The sequence below is a fragment of the Choristoneura fumiferana genome, chromosome 5, assembly GCF_025370935.1.
Source record: "Choristoneura fumiferana chromosome 5, NRCan_CFum_1, whole genome shotgun sequence".
NCBI lineage: Eukaryota > Metazoa > Arthropoda > Insecta > Lepidoptera > Tortricidae > Choristoneura > Choristoneura fumiferana.
The window spans coordinates 2737942-2752851 of record NC_133476.1 but is presented as its reverse complement, the minus strand read 5'-3'; the positions used below and the strand labels follow the sequence as shown (position 1 = coordinate 2752851).

General features: G+C 37.4%; 1 protein-coding gene across 4 annotated transcripts in view; it reads left to right on the top strand.

The window, feature by feature from the left end:
* The window catches only part of LOC141427925 (beta-1,3-glucosyltransferase-like), a 111754-nt gene that overhangs the window by 86140 nt on the left and 10704 nt on the right, over window positions 1-14910 (top strand). For all 4 annotated transcript variants that reach the window (XM_074087529.1, XM_074087532.1, XM_074087531.1 and 1 more), the window contains one exon: window positions 13988-14097. In XM_074087529.1, coding sequence (XP_073943630.1) covers window positions 13988-14097 — 110 coding nt within the window. The remainder of the gene's footprint in view (window positions 1-13987; window positions 14098-14910) is intronic.

Here is a 14910-nt window from a genome sequence, read left to right as displayed (position 1 = left end):
AGTCTAGAGCCTTGAAATACAAGGAAATATTTTGTTGCATTTCGTATCAATATTATTATTATTTTTTTTTTTTTTTCATTCTTAGGATTAGGTTTTTATAATAGTTATAAAAAGTAAAATACAGAAAAGTACATACAAAATAAAAATATTATAAAAACCTAACCTAGTTTGCCGCCGGTAACGGGGCAGGGCCCAAGCTACCGGTGGTCAGGGCCGCAGAGTGAGGAACCTCCGGACGATGCGTGCCGTGTCCAGAAGTACCGCCTTCTGTATCTGGCCCTTGATCCAGCCATCTAGCGAGAGTCTCTTGAGATGTTGGTCGAGACTCTTCGCTATTAGACCGTTTGCCGAAATTATTATTATTATTGTTATCTTCCTTTCTACAACCCATAACAACTCCTTTGTCAAGGTATCTATCGTCAGCAAAGAAAACGTTGCTGTATAACCTAACCAACTAAAAGTAGGAAAACCCCCGACTTTGTCACTTCAAAGTTTAAGGCTCAACCGATTTTGATACAACATGTCTAAGAACCATGGCTAGAAAAGCTGATTTCAAATAAAAAAAACCGCATTCAAATCGGTCCACCCGTTTAAGAGCTACGGTGCCACAGACAGACACACATACAATAAAACTTATAACACCCCTCTTTTTGTGTCGGGGGTTAAAAACTACAAATTACACAAGTATGCAGCTACTTTTGATGCTGCCCGTAGGTACTAAGTACTTAGGTGCAGTCGAGGAAACTGAATCACCGGGGCAGGGTGAAACCTTTATGCTACTAATGTCATGTTGAGATCCTACTATACAGGGTGGCTCATTTATATCGGTCAGTATGGGAAAGTCTGAAACTATACGACATACGAAAATTTCTTCTTAGGAACCATGACATCGATTTTAATAACAAGAAAAACTGCAATCATGCATTTAAAAAAAACCTGTACTCAGCTCGGAATCGAACCCGGTTGTTTTGAAAAAAAAAACTTACACTATTTCTATTTAGATATAAATAAGTATTTCTATTTAGATAGTAAGTGTCCATGAAACATTATGTCTAAAATGAATAAAATGCATTGTTTTCACATACTTTAATTTATTTTAGTTGTGTTCGAAGTTTTTTTTTTTCAAAACAACCGGGTTCGGTCCATCCATTGTTTTCGGTGTTCGAGTTCTTCGATTTGAGGTTTTTTTTAAATGCATGAATGCAGTTTTTCTTGTTATTAAAATCGATGTTATGGTTCCTAAGAAGAAATTTTCGTATGTCGTATAGTTTCAGACTTTCCCATACCTACTGACCGATATAAATGGGCCACCCTGTATATTTGCCATTGACATGACACACTATATGCTTCGTGTTGTCTATTTGTACTTAATAATATTGTGTCTTGTGTCGTAAATATATGTATTTCACTGTCAAAAATCTCACGAATTAGAAGATACCCGTACTCGTAGAGAATATAATATTGCCTCCCTTACATTATTCTAGTAGCATGATGGTATTATATATCTCTTGTAACTCCTTAGCATGATTTAATTAACTGCGAGTCATTAAAACAGTTACTTCAGTTTACTTTCATTAGCAGAAATTTCAATCAATCATTCCCATTCATTCAACCCCAACCTTTCAAGTTTTCCAAACTCTATTTGCCCGATATTTTCATCAAATCAATTGTACACTTTATTCGTTTCAACGTTTCACCAACTTCAATTGGATATACGCCAGATTCCGAATTGTAATTTATGACTTTAAACTTTCCTCCACTTTGGAGGTATGTGGTATTTCCGTCCCGTGAGGACTTTGCATTTATACCGTGAATGTAGCCTAATTAATTTTATAATTAAAAGTTAGTATAGGGAAGTTGTTTATTATGCGGAAAAAATTGCTCGGTCCTGGAACGAAACTGCCTTAAATCCTTTAATTAGCAAATTTTACTTAAAATAAACATTTTTTATTTTTAAAAATACACAAACTGAATTCAAATATTTTCTAAAATTAGCTCGTCTTATCTGGGGATCGAATCAGCTAAAAATCAAAAATATAAACTCAAACACGTTTTATTTCATCGATAGGATTACGTACAGGATAATCACTGATAAAGGATTGTTCTTTGAAATAATAAAAAAAAAGTGAAATCTAACATTAATTTTATGTTATCATACCTATCATTAATTCTAATACGAAGAACACGTGAACATGAAAGGAAATTTTAATTAATTTTGCAAAGCAAGACTGTTACGGCAACGGAACTCGATACTAAAGCCAGTTAGCGATATTTAAGGCTCTCAAGAAACCTTTGGTGTAAATGCCCTGTGATATTTATTTTTATTTTATTTTTTGTCCAGTGGTAGTGTATGGGTATGGCACGCAGCACGGAATGCTGAGGACCTGGGTTCGATTCCCAGCGCTGGTCTCTTTTTCTGTTTTTTCTGTGCATCCATGTCTCAGTTTTGTATTTGCGATTTATTTTTACGGGATGACCGTAAAAGTAAAAAAATTGGAGTTGAAATAAAAAATACAAAAGACTCAAAATAACCAATCATAATTTATTTATAAACTCGAATACTCAGCCACCAAGTGTAGAGACAAGATATTTTGCACGAAGTAATAGTAAAAGTTAGTGCACCGATAAATCTGTACATATCCGGAATTCTAGATATATAAATAGTTTAGGCGGTGATAGATTCGAGCTCTGAATGATTAACAACGTAACCCGGCCTTGGTCAGAGACAATGGTTAACCGACTACGGCGAGTGAGGTAATGAGCTAGTGAATTATATATGAATCACAGACTGTGTCTGATGAAATAAACGAGATAGTAGATATTGTGATAAAGAAAGATGATACGATCGAGTTGTCCAATACGCTATGTTTTTAAATAAACTTTAAAAATACGACATATTCCAGATAAATATATTTTTTTACTAGCTTACAAGGCAAAAGCCTCCCCTTTCTTATTGCACTTAAGAAAGTAAGAAAGAAAGAAAGAAAATACATTTATTTAACGCCATAAAACAAACATAGAACAAATAAAGGCAAACATGACGCTAAATAGGTCCCCACTCAGCATAATGCCACGACAAGCCGTTTACTTGTCTCTACTCTTGGCCAGCTCTTGCCCATTTGACTGGAATCGGTCCAAATCGTCCCGCCATCTCCTCTTAGGTCTGCCTCTGCTCCGGTGCTCGTCGCATGGAATGGAACGCATTCGGTGATAACTTTTGCCCAGCGATCCTTATCCATGCGGCAGACGTGTCCCGCCCAGTCCCATTTCAATTTGGCGATCTTCATCCCACATCGAAAATTTGAGTTCTGGAGCGCAGATCAATGTTTCTGATTCTATCAGATCTCCGAACACCTAGAATATTTATGCGCTCCACTTTGTCGCTGGCAAATCTTGAGTCTGGACTTTAATAATTAATACTGTTTAGTTTGCCATACGTTTCTTACTGTGCAAGGTTAAAATTGAACAAGTCCTGGTCAATTTATTTTTGCAATGCACACTTTGAAGCCTTCAAAGCCTTCAAAGAAACAATTAACTCAATTATACTATGCAAAGGTCTGCCTAGAGTTGAACAGGTGGAAATTTGCGGCAAATAAATAACTTGTAACGATACCCGTATAATGCTAAGTATTTAAAACGCTAATGGAAGCCCGCGGGCTTTCAGTTTAAGTATTCTGTTATAAAAGAGCTGTGACGTAAAAAGAAAATTACTCTTGCAGGAGTATATATTTACAAGCTTTTGTTTAAGTTGCAAAGTTCGTGTGTGAGTTTGTTGTCGTTGCAAGATTTGAAAATCATTTTTTGAGAGTCGTTCAGTACAAATAGTAAATCGTCCACATGAATTGACTATGTTGAATTTGGACCAGAGTTATGGTGTTCAATATAATGTTTGTACATAGGTACAAACGTTATTGAACAGCCTTAGCAGCAGGGATTTAGTCAAACTCGTCCAATTATCTGTTCGAATATTAAGTCTTACAACTCCTCCAATGTACTCGTACTTCGTAGTCTATCTTTGTGTAATGATTGTGTGAAACCTTCAATGTACACGTAGGTTGCGAGATTTCAACTACTTAAAAAGGTTATTTATTAACCACTGCACTGTCTTTGTTCTACATTTTTACTGCCACTTTTCGGGGAGGGAGTGGGATTTACTGCTTTTGTAGCACTCGGCTGCAATCATGTCAGATTTTTACATTCCTACAAACTCAAACAAAAACAAAACCCTCTAGTAATTGAAAAACACGCACACACTAAAAACTTTCCATGATTTTGACATGCACTGAATGGCACGTGAAGCAGTTGAAATAAAAAAGCATAAGAATTTCAACCGGGACGATGGGTATAAGCTTTCATCTTCGTGGAATCCTGTTATTAATAAGTGTCGGCGTCGGGATGAATGTTCGGAGGGACGATCGGACGTTGTTAGTGTTGTGTGTCGGTGTGATAGGGTGACTAATAAAAGTGACCAAGTGCGGGTAGTTCGTGATACGAGTGCCGGTACTATTAGTGATCAAGTGCGGGTAGTTCGAAGAACTCGCGCTGCTAGGCAGACTTGGCACCCCACACTTCAGTCTACTCGTGACCACGGCAACTGTAACGTTGTCGAAACGTTGAGGTAAATATTACTTGTGTAAAAATAGCGTGATAAGTCCCGTATATGGTATTTTGCCTATGGGTGAGAATCACGAAAGTTTAAAACTTTTTATTTGCTGACTGTACTTGTATTTTCATACAAACTGTCATTCCCGTATCAAATTTCAAGTTGATGCTAACCGTTGAAGAGTTTCGCCCTGCGGAGACGATCCTGGCCGGACCACCAGAATTTCACTTTCAGATTATTGTTACCGGATTTACATAAGTACCTATAATAAATTATAGCTCAATCAAACCGGAAAGCGGTTGAAAAATGATTTGTAGATTTCCAGGATGTACACACAAGTAAAGAACAAAAGCTTGAAATAGCAGATGGTCTGTTACACCCAATTACATTAAAAACTTTTTGAAAAGATACACGAGAAGTAGAATAAATCAAACAGAAGAAATAACTTCGCGAAAAGCAAATCAAGAATAACAACGGAGCTCGGTTATCTGCGAGTTTCAAACTGCGGGGCAAGTAGGAAGACCATAAGTACCTTTATTTGAAAAAGTCTGACCACTTCACGTTTTTTACAGCACAGGTTAGCATTGGTCTTAAAATAAGTGAAAAAAAAACCACGGCAATTCAATAAAATAGGAAGTATTGTTTTGTCGTCGGACCTCTATAAGTACATATACCAAATTTCCTACTTGACATTCGAAAGTGGGTCAAAATCCAGTGGTAAGTTTTTTGCATATGAGGCTGGTTTGACCACAACACAATAACGCCTGATAGTGAGAGAAAATGTGGACTAAAATGGAGCACGCTCATCTAATATAGGTATGAGCATAGATTTTAACACAATACACAAATATCTTTGTCTACGAAGCGAAAGTAGTAAAACACTAGTAGCCAAAGTTTCTATCGCTGAGGTTCGATCTACTCCCAGTGACAACGAGAATGAGACGTTTGCGATGGACGTCAAGAAAACTTCTTTGGTTCTTTACGTCAAACATAATTATTCTGTGCGAACTGATGGGTAATAAAACAATATTATGTTTTTAAATTATCATTAACGGCTGTTAATGTTAAACCAGTGATCAACATAAAAAGTAGATTTAAACCATCGCTATTGATTTACTTTTTATAGAAAAACACTGCAATTTCCCGACAATCATTAGAATTCTAAATCAAAATATTGGATAAGTCTAAGAAAATCTCCATTTATGGCAACCCTAGGCTACCAAATCTGATAAAAGTCGCGAGTTGATGCATTTGAATCTTTATCGTAAACTAAAGAGTTGGCTTTTGATATGTACGAGTATTTTAGTGTCGTACGTTTTAAAAAGAACTTTTATTTTGTTGTGCCATCCGCCGTTTTGTTTTATCCAGGCTTTATAAACTAAGTATGTCCTTTTGTTTAGATATTGTTAAATTTCTGGCTAGATAGCATACCTACCTAGGTTAGAATAAAATGCGTTGCAGCTGTAGTCTCTTGTGGAAATAACATTTTTTTGACAATTCCGCTTTTCACTCCGAGAAAATGGGATCCTCAATTCATCTTTATGGTATTGTATGTGAGGCTTTTATCATGATAATTTAATGTGTTTCTGTTTTGAGATACACATGACTTATAGTTGATTATTTATTTATTTATTTTTTATTTATTTGGGAAACAAACAGCATATATGACAATGGATATTAACAATGGATCAAAAAAGTTCTTCTGTAACTCGAAATATTTTTGATTATCGAATCTGACTTATAAATTCAGTGGTGTTATACAATAAATATAATCATAAAACAAATCTATGACCCTTGTTTGCTCTGTGTACAAACGACGAACCAAATCCGCGGCAGCTGCGTGCGTGCTGTTCAATGTTTACTAGGCTTTGTAGGATTTCGGTGAATATATAAATCCAGATTTTCCCCGATTTTAAATAAAACAACCGTTGATTGCTTTGAAGCTTACACGTACTTGTTCTACTCGATCCTTGTAATTTAATTTGCCTCTATGTTCATTTGAGCTTTTACTTCCAATGAACTGAAATATGACTAATACGGTCACTATTTTGCGGGCGAAGCAGGACTTGTTTCATTATTACTATTTTCGTTATTGAATTTATTGCTATACTCTTTTATTTTATATTTAAATCATCTTGTACAAATTTCCACGCATATATATGTTTATAGGTATTTTATAATTCTTATATTCGTCATATATATATATATATATATATAATAATTACGCGTTCAGTTACGTGGGTGCACACTCATCGGGGTTCAGCTGAAAACCAGCGCTGCACCTCTGGTTACAGGGCTACGGGACATGCTGAGCTGAATCCTTTTGGCATCACACTACAGCACAATGTCTCTATTATTCTCTCTTATTCTATTTATGTTTTTACTGTGTTTTTGTTGTGATGTAGTGTGTTTTTGTTGTCAATAAATGTTGTGAGTTTGAGTTTGTTTGAGTTTGACTGGTCAAAGTGGCGTTCTTCGGGAGAGTCCCTTGTCCAGCAGTGGGTGGACGTCATTCGGCTCCGCTGTCGGTGATGATGATGATGATAATTTAGTGTAAACTTTCGCTAAGGTCCCAATTTCTTTGATGTCGATATGAAAACAATTAGCAATTGCTTTGTCGTCATTATCTCTATGTGTACTCTATAGCTTACTAAGTAGTCTGAATATTAGACGAGCGTCGAGTTGCCATATCCGTCAAAGATCGTCATTATATCAGCCTAGGACGTCCACTGTTGGACATTGACCTTCTCAATAGATTTCCCATTGCTCCAATTGGAATCGGTCTGCATCCACCGTGAACCTTCGACTTTAACCAAGTCATTCGTCCATCTCGTTGGTGGACTTCCTACGCTGCGTTTGCCGATTCGTGATCTCCAAAGATATTACAAATTAAATTTTCCATATACATATATACTTTTAGTTAGCGTCACAACAAGCTTCCATGTTCATGCACAATTTAAAGCCTCGTTTTCCGTCAAAAGCAACCACGAAAAGTCTAAATCCATGCAATCCCGCGTTTAAGATTTGTCGCCGAGAGTGCACATCAATAATTCCCGGTCCCCGGGGTCAAGGTTTGAGACTCGGGTCCTCCGAGGATCCCGCTTTTAGCAGACGTGTCTATAGCACTGGCAATGTGCTGGATTTTGGGTTCTCATTGGATTAGTGTTCAAATAATGTAGTGACATACTACCGATTTGATATCGTGTTGCGTAATGATAAGATCAAGTAGGATTAATTAATGGGATTCGCAGAAATTAATTAATTCAAGCAATGTATTGTTAGTTTAGAGAATATATTGATAGAACATGGTTTGTCATCTTACCTAAATATCGTACGGTCAAGGACTTTCATGAGCTATTATGGAACCATTTCACAGTAAACGGGATAGTGACATCGCCCTAAACCATACCATCGCGTTGAATAAGTTTAAAGATTCGTTGACGTAAAAGCAGTTTTTAGCAAAAATATTTTTAAAATGTCGTTTATCAACTACCTACCACCAGAGCACCTTATTAAAATCGTACGATAAAAAGTCGTCATAAATTTTGATAGTAATTTTTAGTGAACTAATATAAACGGCAACTTTATTTACTCAGCCGGTATAACTAGACTTAGAGAGTGATTGCTTACTTAACGCTGAATCCAAAACTGAATCGAATCTCTCCAGGTGCGGTTTCTATATGGATGGGCAGGCTAGAATTATTGATAGCGCTACGGCTTTGCTACGCGACCGCCAGGTGCGAATGGTAAAATAAAAAGGTTCAACAGAACACTTCTGACTGACGAATAAAACTGAAACACGCTGATACGCAGGCTGGGTTTGTGGTTGCTATAGTAACGTTTGATAATATGAAGGTTTTGATAATTTTAATATGAAATTGCTATAAACGAATAGTTAACTTTCCACACATGCAAGCCCACAATTCCCCGGCTTTTAACGAGCACGCTTTTAATTACCGAAAGCTACTGCATTTTGCTAAAAGGCTAAAACAGCGCCATGAATATACAATTCAGACAATAAAAACAAGCTAACCTCTTTTGCCTTCGCCACCACTCAGGTAGAAATTATTCACAGCCTCGAAACGAGAAGAGTGCAAACTGGTGTACATTAATAAGCGATTTTTATATTCTCTTTAAAAAATTTAACGCGGTGCCTTTTACTATTAATTATTGATTTGCTGTGAACAAGAAGTACTTTATATAGAAAGTAGCTATTTATGCACAAAGCAAAGCATGTGATATCATGATCCATGCCTACCTTTCACAACAAGCAATAGAGATGAGATGAGATAGTGAGGGATGGATTAACCTAGCACTAGGACTCATAGTATGGAGTTAGCCTATATCAGGAGTGGCGAATCTTTAGTGATGAATGTGCAATTTTAAATAGGCCGTCAAAGAATCTTAATATGAATTAAACTGTCAATCCATCGTCTATCAGTACATAGATATGTGTAGTTGCGTCCCATTGATTCGCTATCCCTGCCTTTTCCTCCTGAGTCCTGACATTTTTTTAACAAACTTAGTGCCTAGACCTAGACGTGGTTGACCTGCTTTGTTATTTTGGATATTATTTAAAAATTCTTCGAATTCTTTATGCAATGAACAATTTGCTCTTTCCAAGTAACTACATATCGGGGAAGCTTGAGGTCCCGGGTTCGATTCCCGTGTCGGGGCAGATATTTGTATGAAAAATACGAATGTTTGTTCTAGGGTCTTGGGTGTTTAATATGTATTTAAGTATATATCTATATAATTATATTTATCCGTTGCTTAGTACCCATAACACAGCTTTGCTAAGCTTACTTTGGGACTAGGTCAATTGGTGTGAATTGTCCCGTAATATTTATTTATTTATTTATTATTTATAACCGCAAGCTAACCCGCTTAAACAGAAAAAGTATCATATATTTAAATTAGCACATTATCGGGAACATTCGTCTTTCCAAGCAATATATCTTCACGGTGGCGCCTCGGGACACCTTGAACCGTCCAGAATGCGATTTTAATGTGTCGCACCTCAGGTGATCGCCGAATTTACATTATTCATACTCCTCCTTATCCTCAAGGCAACTGTTTGATTTGCGAATCTCCAGAAGCTGATCTTGATGGTTCAGCTTTTTATGTGCCGTTTAATGGAATATCCATCTTTATGTTCGTTTGAGTGTGTGCTTTTAGTGGTTCATCTGCATTTTTATAAGATGAAGCGACGGGAATGGCGCCATTTGCGAATTCTTGTTACTTTTTGTGATTTTTCACATCAGTTAAATATTATTCGGCTAATATTGTGAATGTGGAAATTGATTGGTTCATTTATGGTGCAATTACCCATAGATGGCTACACAAATTAATGTTAAATTAACCTAGACTTAATCTATTATAGAAATAAAAGGTCTTTAATTTTTCATTCCTTTCATCATGGATAACGAATCACATACCGACGGTTAAGAATCAATAACACCTAACTACCATGCTAAAAGATGGTAGATAGACGGTATTGTAGATTAGGATAGTGACACAAGATTGAGGTAGTACAAATTATTATTTATTACCATAGCTTTTTATCAACAATTCATACTTCACTAAGGTGTCGCTATTGTCCGCTATTGAACTAATCTAGCAGAGCACTGGCGGTGGTAATCTGTCCTCTGAGGGGACAGATTGAAATTGCTTTGTGCTGTTTTGTTACAAGCAGCATACAAGTTTATGTCTGATACAACTAGTAGGAGTACAGTAATAATAAAAAGGAAAATAATGGAGGTTTTTTGGAGTCTTTTTGTATTTTTTATTTCAACTCCAAATTTTGTTACTTTTACGGGTATCCCGTGAAACCATATCGAATTTGAATTTGAGTGAATTATATAATTTGATTGCTTCGTAGCGACATCTCTTGTCTGGGTGAGCGGTTGGTTCCGAAAGAGTGTGACGTCTCTCGATGAGAGCGGAACATAGATGTCGCTAGTGCTGCTGCAAAGTAGCGTAGTAGAAATAAGCAACCTGAGATATGTATGCATAGGAAAAATTCGTGTCTAGAGTCCTGTCCAGCGGTGGTGTAGGGGTTAGCACGCAGCACGGATTGCTGAGGACCTGGGTTCGATTCCCAGCGCTGGTCTCTTTTTCTGGTTTTTATGTGCATCTATGTCTCAGTTTGTATTTTCGAAAATAATGGAGTTTGTTATTTTTCAAAATTTGAAAACTTTTGATAGCTATCCCTCTTGAGTTCATTTTATACTAACTCTTTCCTGATTTACTTCATCATACTTTTTCAAAACATCTAATTCATCATCATATCAGCCGTAAGACGTCCACTGTGGGACATCATCTGGTCATCCGTCCATCTCGTTGCTGACGTCTACGCTGCGCTTGCCGATCCGCGATCTCCATTCGAGAACTTTTTGGCTCCAACGCCCATCTATTCAATTAACACTTGAAAAAATGCCTCAAGTCTCAATCTATCTTAACATACTCAGTAAAAGTATGAGTAATATTCCTTGCTGCAAGAAACAGTTCAAAAACTCAAAAGCTTGATTAAGGGGACCAATACCCATCGAAGTTGGGCCACATTAATCTTGCCAAGTTTCCCTCAGACGGCGTTCAACCGAATAATATATGTGATGCGCTTACACGGTGAAGGGTGAACCTAATTAAGATCCCGTCAAAAACATATAAATGTGAAAATGATAGCCAAGTTGGACAACAAGATGCATGGTTGTCAACTGCGCTAGCAAAATTGTTGCGATTCAAGTGGATGCCAAGTTCTATAAATATTCTAATTCCTAGAGTAAATTTTAGAGTACCTTATCAAATTATGGCAAAAATAGAGCCCTTCTTAGATCACGTTGTTCCTGTCCGTTCGTCTGTCAAACCTTTTTTCCCAGGAATGTGTGGAGCTATCAAGCTGAAATGAATTATCAAATACTCAGGTTTGCTACCACTCAAAGCAGTGAAAAAATCAACGCAATCAGAAGATACAGTCATTGAAAATGGTATTTCCATACAAATTCCCGGGAAATCAAAACCTATAAGGCACTTCTAGCTGTCCTAGAAACTTGAAAAGTATCTCTTATTATAGTAGCTCTTATAGCACCACAAATATGAAAATCTGAAAGCCTTTATTTTTTTGTCTGTCAGTCTCTGTCAGTAACCATCTACATAGAATGAACCCACATTGTATTTTACAGCTTTTATTTAGTTTCACTTGTCCCGTTGTCTGTCTGTCTGTAATCAAATCTTGCAAGTTAAATTCGACCAACTTCCAGTACTTGGATTGACTTGAAATTTGTTATACTTATGTAAATTGCGTAACACTACGATAATCTGATAGTCACATCCTGGTAGTCCGGCCAGGAAAAAAAAATTTACCTCGTTGAGTTTCTAGTGGTGGCCTAGTGGTTAGACCTATCGCCTCCCAAGCAGAGGGTCGTGGGTTCAAAGCCCGGCTCGCACCTCTGAGTTTTTCGAAATTCATGTGCGGAATTACATTTGAAATTTACCACGAGCTTTGCGGTGAAGGAAAACATTGTGAGGACATCGCACAAACCTGCGAAGCAATTCAATGGTGCGTGTGAAGTTCCCAATCCGCACTGGGCCCGCGTGGGAACTATGGCCCTCATGTTCTGAGAGGAGGCCTGTGCCCAGCAGTGGGACGTATATAGGCTGGGATGGTGATGATGGATGGTGGTATTGTACACTACTGAAACATTCCGATCCTGTTAGCAAAAGCTGAACAATTATTAACGATGACTCATCGCCCAATCACGTAAAGCCACCCAACATCACTTATCAATATAGGGTTACCATCAAAGTTGGCATTATCGGATTATGATAAATCGGCCCGCCTGACGCGCCGCTAATTTGACATGCATTGGCCATTTGAGAATGGAAACCTGACGTGCCTCTAGGCCAGCAATTCTCAAACTGTAATCATGAATATCTCTGCACGTGAATTCGTTGTAGCCACATAACTAATCATAAGAAGTACTTATAGAAATTTCCATTCTATTGTCTTTGAGAACGGTTATATCGACTTTCGGTTCTCCTCTCAATTATTTTAAGAAAGAAAGAAAGAAAGAAAGAAAATACATTTATTTAACGCCATAAAAAACAAACATAGAAACACATCAGAACAAATAAAGACTACATGACTCTAAACAGGAAGAAAGAAATGAATGTGATGATTTTAGAAGTATCTTAACGTCACATGCTCGATTGCTTACAAAGAAGCCGTAACACATACTGCTAATGCAATTTATTAATTGATTGCGTATCAATGGACTCTTTTCTGGAATAAATTTCATTTCTTTCTTTTCTTACTTGGCCGGTCTTTTAAAGGAACTGTTATCCAGATAACTTTGACCACCACTGCTCTAGGCAGCTACAGACCGCTATGCAAGCGTTACTCGATTATTTTGAAATATTATTATGATCTGGTTGACTAATGGATGGATAGTGTTAGAAAGAAAGAAATAAAGAAAATACATTTATTCACTACACAAGAGAACAATATTATTAGGTACATAAAAACAACACAATAAAGGTATGTGTCATTGCGGTTGTGAATCGGACACTGGCTCAGCATAATGCTGAAGCGTTAAAAACACCCCAGCGCTGATTTTCAGCCAGCACCGTCGGCAACCCTCAGACCGTTATAAAAACAAACCGTTAGAAAGTGTGTAGTATACACCATTAACTACATAAGACAACATAAATAAATAGATAATTTGTTAACTATAAAACTAATTTATTGTGTGACTTTAAGAAAAATAAAAATAAATGTGTGTTAGTTACAATTGATAGCATTCAGTTTGTTTTTCGCTTAGTTAACGACTAAGTAGCGAGGTAACTGGTAGATACAGCCAAAAATAGGACCGGGGATTTAATAGTATAGCTGTATGTGTGGCGGAGTAGGAGAATATCGTTAGCAAACCTGTACACGGCCAAGTCCCACAACCAGTACAAGCTCTCTCGTTTTGAGGAGAGTTCTGTGTCTTGCAGTGGGATGTACGAGTATATAACATGTCTCTACCCTCTTGACAAGGATGAAAAGAACGTGTAAGTATTCTGTTTGAACCTATGTACAAAGCTTCATGCCAATCGCACAGTATTAACGGAGAAATGGCCGATTTACGATTTAATACTTGGCCCGCGTATACTCGGGATTTCGGTCTTTGTGCAGAGGGTAGAGACAGAGACAGAGACACGTAGTATAGGTCGAGATAACGATGATGAGACGTACGTACATACATAGGTACACCTATGTTATCCACATCTTGGACTTAGAAAGTCACTAACGTGGAAGATCTTCGTCGGGTTAATAAAACTCCCTACCTCTTGCCGCTAAGGATTCCTTCAGGTTTCATGATCATAATTTTTTGTTTGTTACAGATTCGAGAAACGTCGTTTTTGTTATTATAAGCCAGCAGGAGCCTTACCTAGCGAGCGTGGCGTCTCGTCTCAAGCAGGAGATCGAGAGTCAAGTCTTTAAGATCGAGAGGGTAAGCTAAATAGAAACAAGGATGTAAGAGAGGAATGAAAAACCCGGGCAAGTGCGAGTCGGTCTTACGCACTGTCCGGGTTCCATTCCATACAAATTTGTGCTATCGGAGCCCCTATCTTATGCAAAATCATTTTAGACGGTTACCTACTGACTGACCTAAATATACAGACACAAAAAATCAAGATTTCAGAGTTTTCTTTTGGTCGGGTTAAAAGAGCTACCATCAAACCAAATTTCAATTTTCTAGGATAAACGGAAGTACCCTTTCGGTTACGGTAATTGGTATGGAAACACACGTTTTAATGAACTTCCTGTAATCCTAAAAACATAGAGATTTTCCGCCATAATGCTTTTGACCAAGTCAAAAGTCAAATCAAGTGCCTAGGAATTTTAAAAATAGAGTGGTTTATAGCACTATCAAACAATTAAACAATGCGTGGAACAATTGAAGAATGATCACAAGCATCCACCAAAGCATTGCGAAGGAAAAATTTAACAATAGGATAGCTGCGCTGAGTAGGGCTAGGAGAATAGAATCAAGTGTGTTGTGATTCTATTGATGGATTATTTCTTTGCATACCAAGGTATGCACAGTTCTGATCGATGCATAACCTAAATTGTTTCTAAAGCTAGGTTTAGACGAAGACAGCGCTGGCTTGCTATTGGCCGCGTAAGTATAAACAGTTTTTCAAGACAAACCAGCGCTAGCTGCCAGCACTGGCGGGAATAGAGCACCTATTTTGCAAGCCAGTGACCTACAAGCCAAGATCCAGGAATGAAATGAATCCTTGGCATCATCTTAACAACACGA